The sequence below is a fragment of the Neolamprologus multifasciatus genome, chromosome 15, assembly GCF_963576455.1.
Source record: "Neolamprologus multifasciatus chromosome 15, fNeoMul1.2, whole genome shotgun sequence".
Classification (NCBI taxonomy): Eukaryota; Metazoa; Chordata; class Actinopteri; order Cichliformes; family Cichlidae; genus Neolamprologus; species Neolamprologus multifasciatus.
This window is the reverse complement of record NC_140453.1, coordinates 24,776,721-24,798,172: the sequence shown is the minus strand read 5'-3', so window position 1 is coordinate 24,798,172 and position 21,452 is coordinate 24,776,721. Positions and strand designations below refer to the sequence as shown.

Below are 21,452 nucleotides of genomic sequence, written 5' to 3'. Positions count from 1 at the left end.
AATCAGTTGCTGATGATGGCTTTTTTCTTTTACATTAATCACGTATAATCTTAACTCAAAGTGAACATAGACTTGATTGAAGTAACTCAGATCAGCCAATTCAAAATGCTAATTCAATCAACTCTGAGTTTATGGCTAGACTCAGTTTGTTGGCCCTGCACCTTAAAACTATTCCCTGTTTGTCCCTCATGTTTTTTGAATATTGTTTTTACATCTTATGTCACGGCTAGCGGGGCGAGCCATGTTGAATTTAATAAAGGACCCAAGATGCGGACACTGCTGTGAAGTGAGTGAGTTTTATTGAAAGGGTGAAGTGCAGTGGAGATGGCCTGTGCAGAAGCTAAGATAACCTCTACTGTAAAAACTAAAAAACTAACCTGAAACCTTAAACGGAGACATGGGGAGATAACACAGACGAACCAGCAACAAGCAGGAGAAAACAAAGGGCTCATATACACAAAAGAGCAATCAGGGAATGAGAAAAGGGAGGGAGACACAGCAGGATTAATTGGACATAACCAGACAAGGGGAAGCAAAACTAGACACACTAACATAGGACATGGCACTGTCAAAATAAAAGAGGAAGTGAACACAGAGACACAATACTAACACAGTATAGAAGGAACACAGAAACCAAACCTCAGAACTAGAAAATCTTAATCAGAATGAAATTGTAACAAAAGACAATAACAATCAAAACAAAACTACTGAGTCAACAGACTCAGGACATAAGTCGGCTCAAACTGTGGACATAAATATTTTGCACTTGTAAATCAGACTGTGTAGTTGTGAACTGAGTTTTGTAACATTGTAAAACAAAATATCTGAAAAGTTTATGTTTTTGCGTTCATTGCGTTTGTGTGTGTAAAAATGTAAAAAATGTAAGAAACATTAGAACTACTTTTGCTGACACAAAGTTTGGCAAGCACTGCAAGTTGGCACTTTAAACCAGTCACTGATGTAAAGAGAGTACCTTGTTCCAGGGCATCTGAGCATGGAGGGAAAGCTTTATGCAGGAGATGGTAAGAGCTGTCGGGACTAAAGAAACTGAGCAGAAAACTACAGACATCTGGAAACTGAGTTGTTAATTCTCAGTGGGATCACCAGGACTAGCAAAGCTTCACCATGACAGTCATCTGATTGACTGAACCCATCCAAACATCCCTTCATGGACCTTTAGCTTGTGTCTGTGTGTGGACAGACATAACATGAGCTAATTATTCATTACTCCTCCACAGAGTGGACCAGGAGAGAGCAGAGGTTTCCACTGGTCAGTCTGCACAGCAACATCAAACACACCTGGACTCTTTGGTTATGGTTTGTAGTACTACGTTTACATTTGTTCTTTTCAGTCACCTCTATGCTGCACTTTGTAGACCAGAGGATTGTCAGTGTGTCTAACATAAATCAGAGTTTGGGCTCCATGATTTCAGTCAGATTGGGGTGACTGTAGCTCAGGAGGTGAGCAGGTCAGCTACTAGTCAGAAGGTTTGTGAATCAAACCCTGGCTGGCAAATGTACTGGGTAACGTACTAAACCCAAGCTGCCCTCTGATGCATCCATCAGATGGAAGATGAGGAGATGTTTGAAGGTGAGGATGAAGATGAAAGAAAGAGCTGCAGAGAAGCATTTCTGAAGATCACACTCCACCTCTTGAGGAGACTTAAGCAGCATGAGATGGCTGACCATCTGCAGAGCAGTAAGAGAATTTATCTAAAGACTGAATATTGATCTTTCCTAATAGCTCAAGAAATGGACCAATAGACATTCATCCTTTCAGGGTACTGAAAGGCTATGATATTTATTATATAATATTTTTTTCTGAATTTCTTACCTTCAGAAATATTTGCTCCACTCTGTAAACGTGAACTTAAAGCCCAACTGAAGAAGAAGTTCCAGTGTGTGTTTGAGGGGATCGCTAAAGCAGGAAACCCAACCCTTCTGAATCAGATCTACACAGAGCTGTACATCACAGAGGGAGGAACTGCAGAGGTCAATGATGAACATGAGGTCAGACACATTGAAACAGCATCCAGGAAACCAGACAGACCAGAAACAACAATCAGACAAGAAGACATCTTTAAAGCCTCACCTGGAAGAGACGAACCAATCAGAACAGTGCTGACAAAGGGAGTGGCTGGCATTGGGAAAACAGTCTTAACACAGAAATACAGCCTGGACTGGGCTGAAGACAAAGCCAACCAGGACATCCAGTTCATATTTCCATTCACTTTCAGAGAGCTGAATGTGCTGAAAGAGGAAAGGTTCAGCTTGGTGGAACTTGTTCATCACTTCTTTAATCAAACTAACGAATCAGGAATCTGCAGGCTTGAAGACTTCCAGGTTGTGTTCATACTTGATGGTCTGGATGAGTGTCGACTTAATTTGGACTTCAACAAAACTAAAATCCTGACTGAAACAAGAAAGTCCACCTCATTGGATGAGCTGCTGACAAACCTCATCAGAGGGAACCTGCTCCCTTCTGCTCGCCTTTGGATAACAACACGACCTGCAGCAGCCAATCAGATCCCTCCTCAGTGTGTCGACATGGTGACAGAGGTCAGAGGGTTCACTGACCCACAGAAGGAGAAGTACTTCAGGAAGAGATTCAGAGATGAGGAGCAGGCCAGCAGGATCATCTCCCACATCAAGAAAGCTCAAAGCCTCCACATCATGTGTCACATCCCAGTCTTCTGCTGGATTACTGCTACAGTTCGAGAGGATGTGCTGGAAACCAGAGAGGGAGGACAGCTGCCCAAGAACCTGACTGTGATGTACATCCACTTCCTGGTGGTTCAGGCCAAAGTCAAGAGTATCAAATATGATGGAAGAGCTGAGACAGATCCACACTGGAGTCCAGAGAGCAGGAAGATGATTGAGTCACTGGGAAAACTGGCTTTTGAACAGCTGCAGAAAGGAAACCTGATCTTCTATGAATCAGACCTGACAGAGTGTGGCATCGATATCAGAGCAGCCTCAGTGTACTCAGGAGTGTTCACACAGATATTTAAAGAGGAGAAACAACTGTACCAGAACAAGGTGTTCTGCTTTGTTCATCTCAGTGTTCAGGAGTTTCTGGCTGCTCTTCATGTCCACCTGACCTTCATCAACTCTGGACTCAATCTGCTGGAAGAGCAACAAACAACTTGGAAGGTGTTTCAAACAAGAAAATCTTTAGAGAAATACTTCTACCAGTGTGCTGTGGACAAGGCCTTACAGAGCCCCAATGGACACCTGGACTTGTTCCTTCGTTTTCTCTTGGGTCTGAAGACTAATCAAACTCGTTTGCAAGGCCTGATGACACAAACAGGAAGTAGCTCAAAGACCAATCAAGAAGCAGTTCAGTACATCAAGGAGAAGCTCAGTGAGAATCTGTCTGCAGAGAAAAGCATCAATCTGTTTCACTGTCTGAATGAACTGAATGGCTGTTCTCTAGTGGAGGAGATCCAACAGTTCTTGAGATCAGGAAGTCTCTCCACAGATAAACTGTCTCCTGCTCAGTGGTCAGCTCTGGTCTTCATCTTACTGTCATCAGAAAAAGATCTGGATGTGTTTGACCTGCAGAAATACTTTGCTTCAGAGGAGGCTCTTCTGTGGCTGCTGCCAGTGGTCAAAGCCTCTAAAAAAGTTCTGTAAGTTATAAAGTTTTTATTTAATTTGGTTGGTATGTTATGGAAAAACACACTGCCATCAACTTTTGTTTTGTTTTTGTCAAAATCACTGTAATATAATCACTGTACCTTTATATACATGCGACTTGTATTAATGCTGCTTCCATCTTGTGGCTAAAGTGTAATTATGTTATTGTTATTAGGGAGGATTTGAGAGTAACATGCCAAATGAGTCAGCACCTTCGCTTTAGCTTAAAAAATCCAAATTCTTATGTCATCAGTTATAGTTGCATGTATTCATTATCATAATTTAACCTTAAATATTGATGTCTTAAAATTATTTTGAGTAAACTAGCAATAATTTTATGGTTGTATTAAATAAATACATCACTAATGAATTATTTATTTCAGTAATTAATTAAAAATGTACATAATTAATTAAAAAAATATATTAATAATGAATTATCAGTTAATTTCATTTAAAATAATTCATTATTTATTTATGTACAATTCTAATTAGTTAATTACATATTTAATCAATTATTGGTTTGTTTTCTATTTTAATTATTTTACTGACACATTTAATGAATTATTTAATGATGTATTTATTTAATTCACGTTGCTACTCCTGGCCCTGCATCGGTGTTCATAAACACATTTTATTTGTCAGTTTCACCCATCAAAGTCAGGGGGCGGGGTTAATGCTGATCAAGTCAAAACCATTGCTTTGGTGTGGTGGGCGTTCTTTTAGTGGACTTTTCTCAATACTAAGTAGGCCTACACACCAGGGTTTGGACATGTGTTGACCCAAACTATACTTAAACTTTACGCTTTTTTGTGTATCACCAAATACACTTTTAATATTTTCTAGACAAGAATGTAGTGGCATTATCTTTAACCTCTTTTGGCTCCAAATAGAAGTGACAGACTTGAGCAGGGTTCATTTAAAGGCTGACAGAAGTGGAGTGGTGATGGGGAGATGTTTGACAGGACAGTGTTTCAGCCTCCACAGGTTCATGTTGTGCTCCATCAGTCAGTGAAGATGAAGTCAGTGCTGATAAGGCTGTAGAGTGTGTGAGGGATGTGAAGATGATGATAGCAGATAAAAACAGGCTGCAGAGACTTTGAGCCATACAGGGCACACAGTGTGTGTACAGAACAGCTGAAATCATTATGGAGGCCTCACTGGAATATGGAAGCATCACAGTACAGCTTCAGTGAAGCATTAAAGTCTCTGATATGAAATGAGAAATGAAGCAGCCAGAGCTTTTTCATGAGTGGAAATCCACGGTGACTGTGAGCTGCTGCTACAGCCTCCAGATTAGCCAGCAGCTCATCCTGCTCAACATTTCCTCACCAACTTTAATGGAAGTGTGATGTTTTCAGCTGGAGTGATAGTCAGGGTGGCCTCCCTCTCCTCTTCTTCTCCTCTTCCTCTTTCATTTGTAAAGCCACTTCTGCTGCTTTCATTCATTTGGAAGTCCTGTAGCTGAGTTTGGGAGAGACTAACAGCCTCGGCAGCAGAGGGGAGAAAGGCTGTAACACCACCACTTTACTCTGTTCTACCTGTCACATCATTTTATCAGGAAACAAATATGCTCATGTTTTTACTATGTTTGGCTTGAAGAGCTAAACTGTAAGAAAATCACATAGTGCTTTTTATTATTGTGTTGGTTTGTTTCCTGTCTCTTGGATGGAGCCCAGCTGTGCGTGGCCCCTGGGCCTGTGGTCAGAGTGTGTGCTGGATAATCCAGCCCAGGATGAGGCCAAACTGACACGGGATGAAATGTCTGTCACATAATTGAGCTTAGTGTAGTTTCATTTCTGCACAATTTAAAAACAACCAAAACTTTGTTCTGTCTTTTCTATGTTATACTGTAGACTTTCTTTGATACTGTGTCCAAAAGGAGCAGCTTTTACTTTGAAGGGGAGCCGTCTCTGTTTCCTCTTCAGGTTGGATGATGGAAGCAAATTAGTAGCTGTGTCCCAAAACGTCAGCTGCATCCTCCGGAGGCCGCATTTGAAGGCCGATTACGTAACTGCCAGGCGACAAAAACTGTCCGTATTCGTCGACTCCTTCAAATGCGGCCGACAAATGCGTCCTTCATTTCCCCGAATTTGAAGGATGGGTCAGGTGTGTCCTTCGTGGCCCACCATATCCCAGAATTCATAGCGCGGCCCAGCCAAATTTCAGCTGCCAACAATGGTGGCCGCTACTAAGTTTTAAAATTACTCTTATTAATCTTTCTGGGTCACAAAATAAACTTTTAACATATTTTCAGGCGAGAAAGTAGCTGTGTAAATTACAAATATCTGCTTGGTTTATCAAGACATTGCATATTTGCAAAAGTGTGCCGACGTTTTCGGAGACGTTTGTTACCCACCCGCTCGATAGCAAGCCGGGGGGTTCAATGGTCACTCCAGCCGGCGAGAGCAGCAGACTCCCGGCTTCATCATTTTCAGACCCCCGCTCTTTCACTACTCAGGTTAAACATGATATAAGTCACTCGGATAACTTAAAAATGTTATTGTTTGCCTTTTTTCGGTGTTTTATTTGTTCTGGAGTAAATCGGTTTGGCTGAGATCAAAGTTATTAGATTAAATAAAACTTTATTAATCCATCTGGTGGGTTCCTCCAGGATTTTCACACAACTGAATAAACGTTAAACAGAAAACTGATTAAACAGAACTGTGAGACGGTCGAGAATTTACGCCAGTGTCCTGTTATATTTTAGATGGCAAGGAGCAGACGGCCGAGTTTATTAAACTCCACCGACACAGTGGTGACGCAAATCTGAAAGCTAGACCGTCCCATTTCACAGCCTCGCACTTCCGGCCTTTTCAGTCTTTGAAGGACCCGGCCCACATAAACCGCGAAGACTGTGTCTTCCGAAGGATGCAGCCGACGTTTTGGGACACAGCTAGTGTGTGATGTTCTTTCAGTGTTGCACTTTGTAGACAGTCCCTGAGCACTGGTCTCACAGCCAGCTGCACATAGAGACCAGTGTTGTTAGTCCAGGTCAGAAGATGACTTGTTGGAATGAAAATGAGCTTGTAGTTTGTCTGCTTTAATAATGTGACTGGAAAAAGGTGTTGGACTTCAAATATGTCCATTTCTTTCACACTTCACCTTTAAAAGTGAAGCCTTGTGGTTCCTGGAAGGAAAAACACGACTTTTTCAAGTCTTTTTCCTGTTTTTATGATAAATGTACGACTTTAATGTGAAACATTCAGAGTTTTTTCTCTTGTTGTGTTTGTTTGAAGCTGCTTCCTGTTGGCTTCAGCTGTTTGGAGTTTCCATTTTCTAAACTTCTACATTCTGAACCTTCTTCAGCTCTGAACAGATGATGAAACACTGAATGATTTCAAGCTCACACTTTGTCTAATAAACTTACATCTTTCATTCTTTATACAGATTGTGGAGCTGTGGTTTGTCAGAGATCAGCTGTGATTATCTGACAGCAGCACTGAAGTCCAACCCCTCCCATCTGAGAGAGCTGAACCTGAGCTACAATAACAACCTGTAGGATCCAGGAGTGAAGCATCTGTGTGGTTTTCTGGAGAGTCCAGGATGTGGACTTGAAACTCTGAGGTCAGTCAGCCTGTTTTAGTTGTGCTGAGATGAATATGATGTGAAAGTTGTGCTGACACTAAACTGCAGACATCAGGCTGATATTATACTGATCCACACTGAGAATCTTCATGGTAAAGTCTGTTTTCTTCTTCTCTGGTTTAGTCCATTGACTGTAGCAGAACAATGTTCACATTTCAAACAGTGAGACTCAATGTATGGCCCGCGGCCCACACGCGGCCTGCCCACCTTTCCTGATTCAGAGAGAGGGGACCCTGATTAACTGTGTAGCGTTCTTCCTCACAGTTCTAAGTATCAGACACAACAATGAATAATCCACGGCTGACTCCCTTTAGCAGGTCAAAGGTCACGGCACACAGCAGACAGTGGGAAATATTATAATTCTGATCATTTATCAGCACATATCCATATGTATAAAAACAAAGCTGACACTGTAAGACTTGATCAGAGGTGTGATCATCACAGCAGAGGCCTTTGTGTCAAAGTCACTGAGGATCAAACAGAAACACATGAAGCAAATTTTCCTGTTCTGGCTTTTTATAGCAGATAACCTTCAAAATATTCTGCAGTCGATCAAAAACTGAAGAAAACCATGAATCAACATGTGAATATGACCTGATGCTGCTGAAGTGAAGCAAAGTTACAGAGGTTTGATTACAGACACAGCTGAGAGTTTGTAATCTGTCATCATTTTAAAATGTTTAAATTTCTTCAGTATTGAACAGCAGAAATGAGGCTTTGTTTTCAGAGGCCAACAGCAGTGAACACAACAGCAGACTGGTGCGTAATAAGCAGTGAATAATGCAGAAAACAGATTTTTGAAGGTAAATTGTTCTTGAAGTACACTGAGAGAGAGAGAGCTGTGCAGGAAGTAAACGTCAAAGTCAGAGAGAATTCATGACGATGTTCATCAAACGTAAAGCGTAGTTTGGATCTTCTTTTGCTGCTGGTTCAGTCAGTTTTGGTTGGAGACAGATGAAACCTGCAGCTTCAGGATCTGTGAGCTGTCCACTTTCAGCCCCGACGGCGTGTCCGTGCCGTCGAGTGAACGATCCACGCTCTGTGTTTCCATCTTTGTGTGTTTAGCTGCTCTCATTTACTGTTTTATCTGTTTGGTTGTTGTTGAAATACTTTTGGGAGCTTTAACATGAGATTCTGGCAAAATACATTTATATTAAAAATTGATTCAGGATTGAATGAATCAACATCGCTTTATTCAAATTAAAACTATTTAAGTAGGAAAATCCATTTTCTTACACCCACCTCTAATGCTGGGTAATGTCAGCTGGTCCATGTGCAGCTGGCTGTGAGGCTCAGGGAGCGTCTACAAAGTGCAACACTGAAAGAACATCATCCAAAAATACTGAGTAATAACTGGACTCTCATACAGCGAGACTCAAATGCCTTTAAACATCAGCTTATCCTGCTGATCCAAGTCCAACACTGAGTTTGTAAAAACATGTTTGTCAATCATTTTGTTTGGTTTCTGAGGAAAATGATTCAACAACTTGCTGCTAATACACAACATTTCATCATATTTCCTCATAACCCTCTTTTGTCTGACCATTTCAATACCATTTGAATTTGCAATAAAGGATCCACAGAGTTTGGTGACAATGATAACAGTAGATGTTTGTGTGAAAGTGCTGGAAGTAAATTAGTGTGTGATGTTCTTTCAGTGTTGCACTTTGTAGACAGTCCCTGAGCACTGTTCTCACAGCCAGCTGCACATAGAGACCAGTGTTGTTAGTCCAGGTCAGAAGATGACTTGTTGGAATGAAAATGAGCTTGTAGTTTGTCTGCTTTAATAATGTGACTGGAAAAAGGTGTTGGACTTCAAATATGTCCATTTCTTTCACACTTCACCTTTAAAAGTGAAGCCTTGTGGTTCCTGGAAGGAAAAACACGACTTTTTCAAGTCTTTATCCTGTTTTTATGATAAATGTACGACTTTAATGTGAAACATTCAGAGTTTTTTCTCTTGTTGTGTTTGTTTGAAGCTGCTTCCTGTTGGCTTCAGCTGTTTGGAGTTTCCATTTTCTAAACTTCTACATTCTGAACCTTCTTCAGCTCTGAACAGATGATGAAACACTGAATGATTTCAAGCTCACACTTTGTCTAATAAACTTACATCTTTCATTCTTTATACAGATTGTGGAGCTGTGGTTTGTCAGAGATCAGCTGTGATTATCTGGCAGCAGCGCTGAAGTCCAACCCCTCCCATCTGAGAGAGCTTAACCTGTGGGGAAACGACCTGAAGAATCCAGATGTGAAGCAGCTGTGGGATCTTCAGCAGAGTCCAGACTACAGACTGGAGAAACTGGGGTCAGTAGAGTGATGGAGTGAGTGGGTGGTGCTGTCAGCAGTATTGTACTAAACACAGTCAGTATGAAACAAAGATCCAGCGTTTCCTGTAAAGCTGGAGCTTCTCAGTGAAGCTGTGAGAGGAGAATGGCGACAGGCTTCAGGATTGGACACAAACACTTCCTGTTTCTGAAGTTTATGGTCACCATAGTAACGGCTAACACGCTCTGATCAAACACTGTCAACAGCCAATCAGCTCTCTGAACAAAGCAGCACACAGACCAATGACTGCATTCATTTCCAAGTTTAAAGCAGTGAAGAACACAGTCTGTAGGTGAGGAAGAATTTAGTGAGAGCAGATGTTTGGATGGAATTCCTCCAGTTAACAGCTGGAACCGTCCATCTGGATTGTTGGGCTTGTTGTTGGGGTTCCTACAGAGCTCAGAGTGGACACACCAAGGTTCTTCTAATGAATGAAAGTCCAAACTCAAACTAGGAGTGAAAAACATTTTCATCAACTTCAATAAAAATCCAAAGATTAGAAAAAGTGAAGCAACAATGAGTCCTAGTACAGTCCCAGCACTGAAGTCCCTGCTGCTCTTTATACTGGATGTGCTGCATCACTGACTGACAGCTGATGAAGAGTCTCTGGAAACACTCGTTTATCTCCTCTGCTCTTCCTTCTTCTCTCTGCAGGTGGAGCTGATGATGATAAACAGGACGGTGTGTGTGCTGAGAGAGGAGGAGCTGTGTCCTGATGATCCAGAGAGGTTGAAGCAGCAGCAGCTTGTGTGTAGAGATGCTCTGACTGGGCCATGTTACTGGGAGGTGGAGAGGAGAGCTTCATCCAGCAGTGACTGACAGAGGAACTCACCTGGAAAGACTTTCAAACATCACTCAATAGATTTGAATACAGAATATATTTGATATATACTGTAGATGTACTGTAGAGATGCAGTTTGTCACTTGTAAATACAGTCTGTGAGCAGCTATGAGCTGAAAGATCTTTCTAGAAACACGAAATGTTTTGACTCTTCTGTTGCTTTTTCATATATTTCCACAACATTAATATTGATCCCACCTGTTTCATGCTTTTATACATAATAACAAGACACGTGTGATCTGAGCGCTGCTGTGGTTGCTGTGCTGCACGTCTTCATTTAGATAACAGAAACATCTAGTGGTTCAGAGGGAGAACTGCAGGAGGTGGAGCTGTATTTTAGCATGGAAAACTTTTTATCTTTTAGGTGCAGATACAAATATGACAAGTATCAGTGTAAGATACAAAAGGTCAAATCAGTTAGCAGAGGGAACAGTGATCACACAGCAATGTAAGAATAGAAACATAACAGTGAATCAGGACCTGTATACAGATGGAAGCAAACAAACAGGATGTAACACTACATTAAAGCCACAAATGGGAAGAAAACAAAAATATATTTGATATATTCTCAGGAATCCAAATCAGATGCTTTAGAGCAGGGGTCGGCAACCCTGGGCATGCGTGTCACAGCTCGCACGTGAAGGGTTAACTGATGGCACGACCATAGCTGGACTGGTCATCGGGCATACCGATGGTGATTTGTTTTTATGGGCCGATGATGTTTTTTTTAATTTTTATTTTTGTAACAGTATAAACGATGAAAGGTGGTGGATTGGCCACACTGTAAGAAATATACATAAAAATTACAGTTAATAACTGTAAAATGGCAACAGTAAAAACAGTAAACAGTAACCATTGAATCAAAAAGAGTAATTGATTGTAATATGGACATTACATTACTGTAAATTGAAAAACAGTGATTTGCTTTGGTGCCGCTTCTTAATGATGGTATCTTAGCTAACAACCCCAACTACCAGATTCAACTTGTAATTGGCTAAAAATAACTTAGCCTACCGGTGAGAGGGACGTTGCTTGCTGGCAGTTTTTTCAAGCAATGTTGAAAGTTCCATATTCAGACACTTCAAAAGCTTCAGGAGCATCAGCACCACGTAAATACACGGATACATCCGGATACTCGAGTTGGAATTCACAATGCGTTTTTGGGACTTTCAGGTGTATGGACCAATGTTTTCATTTCTGTGCAAACCAGAAAGCTTTAATTAGCAGCTGGATTTGTCTCGCATTAACTGGCTGGACACAGAGGACATCGAAATGCAGCTGATTGAACTGAAAAGCTCGACTCTGTGGGGGTCGAAGTTTACAGAAGTACGAACACAGCTGGAATCCACAGCTGTGCGTGTTCATGGAGCTGCATTTTCACCTGCTGGACATCACTACCTGACAAGTTTAACTGTCTTCAGAACATTGCAGAGGCCTTATTGACAGTATTTGGCTCTACATATCTGTGTGAGCAGATTTTCTCTCACATGAAGAGTGTCTTCAGATCTGAATGCTGGACACTTGGAGACCTGTGTCTCTGAGTGGGAGACCAGAGATCACATTAACATGTGTGTCCCTGTATTAACAAACATGCCATATTGGCCCAGTTTACTTTTCTTATCATTGTTGTGAGGAGACCATAAATAGCATTTGTATTTTCTGTTGTACAGTTCATTTGCTGTTATAGATTAAAAAGTCTTTTTTTGTTTCAAAATAGCTGATAACTATTCGCTGATAGCTGCCAACATCTGCGCACAAATATAATTCTATAAAGTGGTTCTATATAGTGTGTAACTGTTAATATAGAGCGTTATTAAATTTATTGCTAATGCAATCACATGGCACACTGACTTCTGAGGAAATTTTAGATGGCACTCGTCATCAGAAAGGTTGCTGACCTAAACCAGGGGGTTTAGAGTATCATAGTTTTTGTGGTTTGTTTTCTTTAAGTCATTTCACAGATTTTCTATATAATTTAAATTCCTTGAATAAAACAACAAATTTAGGGGATGATTTTGTAATCCGACTTTATGTGTGAAAGATTTGACTAAACATAAAACAATCTTCCAACTCAGTCGTCATTCTTATCTTCAATCAAACTAAATGTTCTGTTGTTTCTAAATCAGGGATTGATGAAATCTTTGGTTTCATCCATTTATGAAAATGTTCTCATTTATATTAAATCATAGTCTAAGTCATTCTTTAGAGGGATAAATGTCATTCATTATCTTCAAATGTGTTTCTGTTGTTTTGGGGGGAAGTTTGAAGTCCATTGTTCAAAGTCTGTTAATGAAAGTTTATGAAGTTTATGTTGGATGTTTTTCCTATTTTGTATTTGTTTGAATTATTATGTATTTTTAACTCTTTCTGCCATGATGCCACGTCTCTCTTGAAAACAACATTTTTAATCTCAATTAAATTTTCACCTGGAGAAATAAAGGATGATAATAATAATTTTGTCTTCAGGGAATCATTTCTCTGTAAAACAGCTTCTTCTGAAACTCTTGCTACATTTCTTGTTTATCGTTTGCTGGTTTTAGAAAAATGCCATCGTCTCTGTGTGAACTTAAACTCTACATGTGGTGTCAGCTATAATACGAGCTCTAGAGTCTAATAACGATGCTTTTATTATTGTCTGGTATCCAACCTAACCCTGGGCCTCTGGCTGAATGTGAAACATCAGCAGATGTTAAAAACTGTCTGGGTTACACACGCATCACGTTGTGTGCTTCCTAACATGGATATGATTGGAATCTGGGCCTGTTCAACCAGTGCTGGTATCATTGATGTTTCTGAAACTTTCCAAATCTTTACTGGATAAAAACGTAGCAACTGATGGATTTAACATTTAGCGCTCAGACTGTCCCAGAAAAGGCGGAGGTCTGGAAGTTTATGTGAAAGTCTGTCTTGCTGCTCAAGTCTTGTTCTCTCGATCTGCACCTCAGCGATTTGAAATCTTGGCCTTAACTATTGATCTGTTTGGAAATCAGTCTTTGACTGTTGTTGGCTGCTATCAGCCTCCATCTGCTTCCCCCAGCACATCACCGTCTCTGGTTCAGCTTTTATCCGAAATGCATTTTAATGACGTCTTTCAGATGGATGATTTTCATTGGGACTGGCTTTCTTCTGTATCTGATGATTAATAATAAGGCACGCTAATAAGGCACGTTGCTTGTTTTTAAAACCAACTCAAATTATTTAAAGCCTCACACGCCTTGATCCTAAACACCCAGATAAATATTCTCTTATTGACCTTTTTTTTTTTTTTAACTAATATGCTGCATAAGTTTTCCACATTTGCAGTTTTTGCCAACGACCTGAGTGATCACTGCATAGTTGGTGCTGTGAGAAACACTAAAATCTCACGCTCCGAGCTCCGCATCAGTTTTAACTGGGGTCGTATTAAACAGGCTGACAATGTCAGTTTGGGAATATTTACAGGAGAGTTGTATCTACTTTGTGGACAGACACGCCCCTTTTTGTCAGGTCAGGGTGAAAGGTCGGGACAGGCCTGGTTTGGTTCAATAACAGCTGACCTCCTACATGAGAGAAATCAGGCCTGGGCAGGAAGTCTGGCTCTGATGCTGATTGGCTACGTTGTCATTAGCTGTGTAATCGGATTACTGCCTCCATCATCAAGATCCAATGTGACTATTTTTTACTTTAACGACCGACAGTACAAACGACCGTAGGAGGTTTTGGCAAACTATAAAGTGTCTCTGGCAGCTGTGACTCCTCAGAGCTACCTCCTCACTTAAATATCGACTCCACTCCTGTGTCAGACAAAACTGAAATGTTGCTTTAACAAACACTTCTTGTTCTTTGTTCAGCACAGTATCTGATGGTAAACCTCTTGCACACAACTCCGCTCTTAGTTCCTGGTTACTGATACCTTTTCCTTTACACCTGTCACAGTAGAAGAGGTTTGTAAGGCTTTGAATAGCCCCAAAACCAGAAACTCGGCCCGTCCTCACAATCGTTCTCCTTCCTTCTTGCACTTGGCTGCAAATATCATAGCTGAGCCAGTGTCTTATATTTTTAATCTTTCTCTACACCCAAGGCTTTACCACAGATGTGGAAGTGTGCCTCTATACTCCCCCACTGAAAGCTGGTGATTTTTCAACAGTTAATAATTACAGGCCAATTTCCAAACTCTGTGTCTTATCTAAGGTTCTTCAAAGGCTGGTAAATAATCAACTTCAAAGTTATCTGGATGAAAATATGATTTTATCTCCCTTCCAGTCTGGTTTTAGGAAACTGCACAGTACTGGAACTGCTTCGATAAAAGTTCTCAAAGACATCTATGAAGCGCTGGATGCAAAGAACTACTGTGCAGCTCTTTTTATTGATCTATCAAAAGCCTTTGACACTGTTGACCACAACAACAAAAAAATCTTCTGGCACAACTTCACCTACTTCCAAGGTGCGTGGAGAGGATGAGGATCTAACAGCACAGGAACTCCAGCAACACTCAGTAGCAGCTGCTGCCAGTCCCTTGGTTTATGAGCTGAGCTGCTGACCACAGCATTTTATGTCATAGATTACTGGAAATAGGCCTTTCAGACCGAGCAGCTGGCTGGTCCTCTAATGTTCTTTTGGACATTAGCAGTGCGTTCAGCTCAATGGTCTCTCTTCCAGCTTTTTAAATGTCACTAAACGAGTGCACAGGGTTCTGTCCTGGGCTACTTATGTCAACGGTGTGGCACAAAATCTAGATGCATCTGTTCATTTTATACCATCAACATAGTTTTCAGTCAGAGTCCATAGTGCTCTGTGTGGAAAGTTCAGGTGTTTGAACATTGGTGGTTTCACGTAAACCCTGAACCTCAGGTGGTGAAGCGAAGGCAAACTCTTCTGAATCTTGAGGTGTAGATGTGCTCTCAGGTTGCTCTGGAACCACGTGACATTCTGCATCTAGAATCTGATCACTATGTCTACGCCAGACTAATTTGGCTCCAACATTTATGGTGTATATCAGCAGTCCAGTCCATGCCAGACTGCCATTTCTGACTTGGGTCTCTGTAGTCTCTGGTGAGAACTTTTTGTCCAACATTGAAGAATCTGGTTTTGTTTCTTGTTGCTTCAACCATGGAAGACTGTTTATCTTGGACATCCTTGCGAATGTCTGGTTTCAGCAAATCTAGACGTGATCTCAGATTCCATCCCATGAAGAGCATTGCAGGTGTGTGTCCAGTTGTTGCATGAGTGGTGTTCCTGTAAGACAGTAAGAAATTGTCAATTTTCTGTTGTAGCGGCTTCCCCTCTGTGCGACTGGCTTTCATTGACCGCTTGAAGGACTGGATGAACCGTTCATGATGACACGAGTTCCCCACATGACACATCCTTGGCAAACGGATAGTTGGTCTTTGCGGGTGGAGTACACAGAGAACTGAGTATCACTACAGAATGGTCAACCATTCACAGTAAGATTGTATACTTTGGACAAGATTGTGTCTCCGCTCGTTTCTCTTTTCACCTGAGCACTTGTGACAGGTAGGTAGGGATGCACCGATACCACTTTTTTGGAAACGAGTACGAGTACTTGCATTTCAGTACTCGCCGATACCGATACAGAGTACTTAATAAAAACATGATTTAAATTTACAGGTAACAGCTTTAAAAAAAAACAACAACAAGGGACTAGTTTGGAATTAAGAACATTTATTTAAAATGAAAAGCATGTTGTATGCAACATATTACAGAATAAAGAATTATGAAAAAACAAAATTTAATTTTAAATTTGTTCGTCTGTTTCTCTGTTTAGAAGTCTCACAAGCACAGTCACAGCTGGGATGACATCAGAGGCTAGTGCGTCGTAGCTGCTCACTTTTTTAGTTAGTTCCTCAAAGGGGGCGAGGATGGCAACAGTCGTCTCCATAAGAGCCCATTGGTGAGCGGTGAGATAGTCAGGGAGTTCATGCTCGGACACATACACGCCCAGCACTCGCTTTTGCTCAATGAGGGACTGGAGCATGTAATACGTGCTGTTCCAGCGCGTCTGTACGTCCTGCTGCAGTTTCTTTATTGGCTGGTTGAGCTGTCCCTGAATGTCCTCGAGGCGGGAGTAGGCTAAGGCGGAATGTTTAAAATGCCCAACTATTTTCCGTCCCACTGCTATAGCATCAGCTATGCTCCTCTGTGCTAATAAGCATGGGTAAATAAGCGTGGGTAAACTCTTTGTACTCGTTGTCGTGTTGGGATTTTGGTGCTTGATTAAATTACTTGTGTTAAATGCGCTACCTTTTGAGCTTCCTCTGGACAATTTCGCTGAGCACAATTTGCAGTCCGCCTTTGTTTTCGCGTCTTCGTTCACTTTGAAATAGTTCCACACGGCTGACTTATCTCACCTGCCCTTCTCTCGGCTCTGAGCTGCAGCCGGGGCCTGGGGGCAGGCACTCGGGGCCTGTGATTAACCCCTTACATGCCGCTCAAACATAGACAGGTCTCAGACCGTGGTATCGGTCCCCGGTATTGGGGGACTTTTAACGAGTACGAGTACTTTAGAAAATGTGGTATCGAGGGCCGATACCCGATACCGGTATCGGTGCATCCCTACAGGTAGGGGTTCCATTTGTGTAACGTGAAACACAGTAGTTGGATTAGTCCTTTCTTCAGTGGGTTGCATGTATGGAAGACGTGAAATTCCATCTGCATTTCCATGTAGCTTTGTCCCTTTGAACTTAGTGGTGTAGGTGTGTGCACCCAGGAACAAAGCCCATCGATGCAAGCGTGCGCAAGCCATGGTTGGAATACCTTTCTGAGGGTTAAAGATGAAAACCGGCGGTCAGTGGTCTGTGATCAAGGTGAAGTGTCGTTCATATAAATACTGATTAAACTTCTTCACTCCCCACACTAGACTTAGTGCTTCTCTGTCTATCTGCGTATAGTTGCGCTCGGCTGCATTTAGGGACCTTGAGGCAAAGGCAACTAGTCGTTCTGATCCATCAGGCATTTTGTGAGATAGCACGGCACAAATGCCATATGGTGAGGCATCACAGGCGAGGCAAAGTGGTAGATTGGGGTCAAAGTGTGTCAGAACCTCCTCTGATGTAATGAGCTGCTTAGCGCCATTAAATGCCTCTTCACAGTTTTTTGTCCATTTCCATTTGACATTTTGTTGCAGCAGAGAGTTCAGCGGGTGCAGGACTGTTGAACGGTTTGGTAGAAACTTGTGGTAATAATTAATTAAGCCCAAGAATGAACGTAGATGACTCACATTTTTAGGTTCTGATGCCTTCAGGACTGCTTCAAATTTGTCCTCGGTTTTGTGGAGTCCATGTCTGTCGATCTTGTGTCCACAATACTCAATGGCATCCTTGAAGAACTCACATTGGTTTTTGTTTCCTCTCAATCCATATTTTTCTAGCCTGGCCAGGACTGCTGTTAGGTTTGCCAGATGAGTCTACTCATCAACACCAGTGACAATTATGTCATCCAGAAAACACTGTGTTCCTGGAATGCCTTGTAGGACCTGATCCATGGCACGTTGCCATACTGCTGGGGCACTGGCGATACTAAATACCAGTCTGTTGTACTGATATAGGCCTTTGTGAGTGTTTATCACCAGACATTATGTGGATGTCTCTTCTACTTCCAACTGGAGATAAGCCTGGGCAAGGTCAACTTTTGAAAAGTGTTTGCCACCTGCGACTGCTACGAATAGTTCTTCTATCCGTGGAAGTGGGTACTGATCATGTTATGTCTTTGTTGTGTGTAAGTCGGGGGGGGGGGGGGGGGTCCTATTCCTCTGCGGGGCAACCTGCATATGGCCAATAAAGCATTCATTCATTCATTCATCTATGCGGAGAACTGGGTTTACTGAAACCTTAAAATCACCACAGATCTGCACACTGTCACTTGCTTTCTTGCTTACTGATACTATTGGTGTAGCCCAATCTGACCATTCCACCTTGGTGAGTATTCCTTGCTCTTCCAAGCGTTGGCGCTCTGCTTCGACTTTGGGGCGTAAAGCATAATGTACAGGACGTGCCTTGTGAAATCTTGGTTTTGCATTGTCCTCCAGTATGATCTGTGCTTTAATATTTTTCAGGGTGCTGATTCCATCTTTGAACACCTGGGCATGGTTATTAAGTTTCTGTTTCAGTCTTTCATCCACAGAATGTGCACTCAGGCCTCGTTCGAGTTTCATTGACTTCATTTCTTTCCAGTTGAGGTGGATGTGTTTCAACCAGTCACACCCAAATAATGCCACACCTCCATTTTTCAGAACAAAGTTCCAGGTTGCATTTATTTTTCTCATATTCCACTTTCACTTTTCCCAGAGTTATTCTTTCACCTGTGTATGTTTTCAGTTTCACTGAGGTGTGTTTCAGTTTCAGATTGGGGACTTTGTCTCTAATCTTCATATAAGATCAGTGAGAGGGCAGTCCCAGTGTCCAGTTCCATCTGTAACTCAACCTCGTGTATTTTTGGTGTGAGCCATATTGCATCATTATCTTTCTCTTGCATTGTGTACAGCTCCAGGCATGCCAAATCCTCCTGAGAATCATTTGAGTCTTTCTCAGTTACTTCATGCAGCTTTCGGTCTCTTTTCCAGATTTAGTTTTTCTTTTAGGCTGCACAACAAGTTGTATGTTTTCACTCCCATCACACTCAGTAACACAGCAACTTTCCTCTCAACCTCTATTTTGTTAGCCAGACAATATTGTTCAGCTCTCTCCACATATGTTGTTCAATCCTCTGTGCCATTATCAAAAACGTCCATTTGTCCAACGCCTCCTGACATTTTCTCAGTATTTTCATAAGCATCCTTCACTTAAAAGAATTGATGTTACTCACGTCCTCTCTGCAGCGCACTAGCCAGGCGAGTGAGTTAGCATCCACACAGATGCTTAGTTCTTTTTGCCGTAACCTTTTTTGTCTTTTGGCCACTTTCACAAGGATTTCCCCCTCCTGTCGTCCAGTGCACATCGGAGATCCGTTTTAATCCTCGTCGCCAGTCTGTTATGTTCTCTCTTATAACTTAACTGGTAAAGTAACAACACCCGTTTGGTTGTTAGTAACTTACTTTATTAACCATGTTGTGGAAAGGCACAGGCCTATCAATGCACACAAACACCACACTTGGTATTCTCTACTTTACACAGAAAGTAGTACCACAAAAATATAAACTGATTTTACTAAATACATAACAGTTTATTTTTAAGGAGGTCAAAGTCAACAGCTTTCAGTCCATTTTTAGTATATTGGATCAAATGTTTCTTTTTCATGTAGTGAGGTTTATTTCTCCAGATAAAATTAAAGTTTATTTGATTAGCTTTTGTTCATTTATGTGGAATGACATTAGTGTGCGTTGAATTGATACATCTCGGTAAACTTTCCATTTTTGTTAGATAAATTCTCCCTAAATTGATAAATTGCTCTAAAGCTGTCATGTTGTGTTGTGTGCAGGCAGGCAGAAGTGGTGGATCCAAAATGCAGGACTCTTGGAGACGGGATTTAAACTGAAAACGCAGCTTTATTGCTGGACAAACTGCTCATAAAATAAAACTCACAAAAAGCAATGCAAAAACAAGACGCTGAGGACCGGACATAACAAACACACAGCAAGTTGAGGGTACGACGCGACAGAGAGCACAGGAAAACACAGGGCCTATATACACAGGGAAGTAATCAGGGAAAGAGAAACAGGAGGGAGACACAGCTGGGAGGGTTTGGGCTAACGAGACACGAGGAGCAAAGCTAGACACAATAGCTGTGTCTCAAAACGTTGGCTGCATCCTCCAGAGGCTGCATTTGAAGGCCGATTACGTCACAGCCAGGCAGTGTTGGGAAGGTTACTTTTAAAATGTATTCCATTACAGATTACAAAATACATATCCCAAAATGTATTCTGTAACGTATTCCGTTACGTTACTCAATGAGAGAAATGTATTCTGAATACTTTGGATTACTTAATATATTATCATGCTTTTTACAGCTACGTGAATGTACTATTGCTGTGATTTATTACTGTTACTGAAGGTCCGCGGCTCCGAACCGTAGTAAAGGGACCTCTGACTAATACGTTGGGTTCCGTGTCGGGCTCATAGCCGAAAAATAGCTTTACTTTGTTGTGTGGGTCAACTTTGCTAGCGAGAGACAGAGAGAGGCGTTGAAAGGCTGCTCCAACGGAACTTATTATTTCAGAGGAAAACAGCGTACAGTCGAGTCTTAATAGCGTACTTACAACTGGGCTCGTCAGGCACTCTTCTTGGCTGCAGTGGTTATTATATTTACATGCTTCCAGCTCCCGTTTTTGCTCGATGACAGCACGTACTTTTCCACTCGCCTTTTTCTCCCTCCTCATGCTCACAGACACATAACAGGTATGGCAGTCCATTCTCCCAGCAGCACAGACTACACTGCCCATGAGGCTACATTCTTTAGAGCTATACCTGTAGCATTCTGCCTATTAGCTTAGCACAACAACAACAACAAAAAGGCGCTCTCTCACCCAGGAAAAACGCAGAGAGAGAGCGTCACCCTGTAACCATGGCAACTGTAACCGTGCCACCTGGAACAACAGAACGTAGCTGTCAAACAAAACCCAAACAGTCCTGACCCACAACAATATGAAACGGGAAAGTACCGCCGTGTAATCCATTTATTTCAACAAAGTAACTGTATTCTAAATACCACCTATTTAAACGGTAACTGCAACGGAATACAGTTACTCATATTTTGTATTTTAAATACATAACGGCGGTACATGTATTCCGTTACTCCCCAACACTGCAGCCAGTCGACGAAGGCTGTCCCAATTCGTCGACTCCTTCAAATGCGGCCGACAAATGCATCCTTCATTTCCCCGAATTTGAAGGATGGGTCGGGTGTGTCCTTCGTGGCCCACCATATCCCAGAATTCATAGCGCGGCCCAGCCAAATTTCAGCTGCCAACAATGGCGGCCGCTACTAAGTTTTAAAATTAGCCTTATTAATCTTTCTGGGCCACAAAATAAACTTTTAACATATTTTAAGGCGAGAAAGTAGCTTTGTTAATTACAAATATCTGCTTGGTTTATCAAGACACTGCATATTTGCAAAAGTGTGCCGACGTTTT

The 21,452-nt window shown here is 41.7% G+C and overlaps 1 protein-coding gene and 2 long non-coding RNA genes across 3 annotated transcripts in view; 1 reads left to right on the top strand and 2 right to left on the bottom strand.

The window, feature by feature from the left end:
* Positions 1 to 21,452, bottom strand: part of LOC146502159 (uncharacterized) — a 125,966-nt gene that overhangs the window by 21,807 nt on the left and 82,707 nt on the right. The window lies entirely within an intron of this gene.
* Positions 1,382 to 6,764, top strand: LOC146502167 (protein NLRC3-like). Its single transcript, XM_085133356.1, has 2 exons — positions 1,382 to 1,699; positions 1,841 to 6,764. The coding sequence occupies exons 1-2, from the start codon at positions 1,567 to 1,569 to the stop codon at positions 3,634 to 3,636; spliced, it is 1,929 nt and encodes a 642-aa protein (XP_084989482.1). The 5' UTR covers positions 1,382 to 1,566; the 3' UTR covers positions 3,637 to 6,764.
* On the bottom strand, positions 11,089 to 14,432 carry LOC146502166 (uncharacterized). Its single transcript, XR_014869443.1, has 2 exons — positions 11,794 to 14,432; positions 11,089 to 11,690 (listed from the first exon to the last, which is right to left on the bottom strand). It is a non-coding gene; the product is annotated as an uncharacterized LOC146502166 (long non-coding RNA).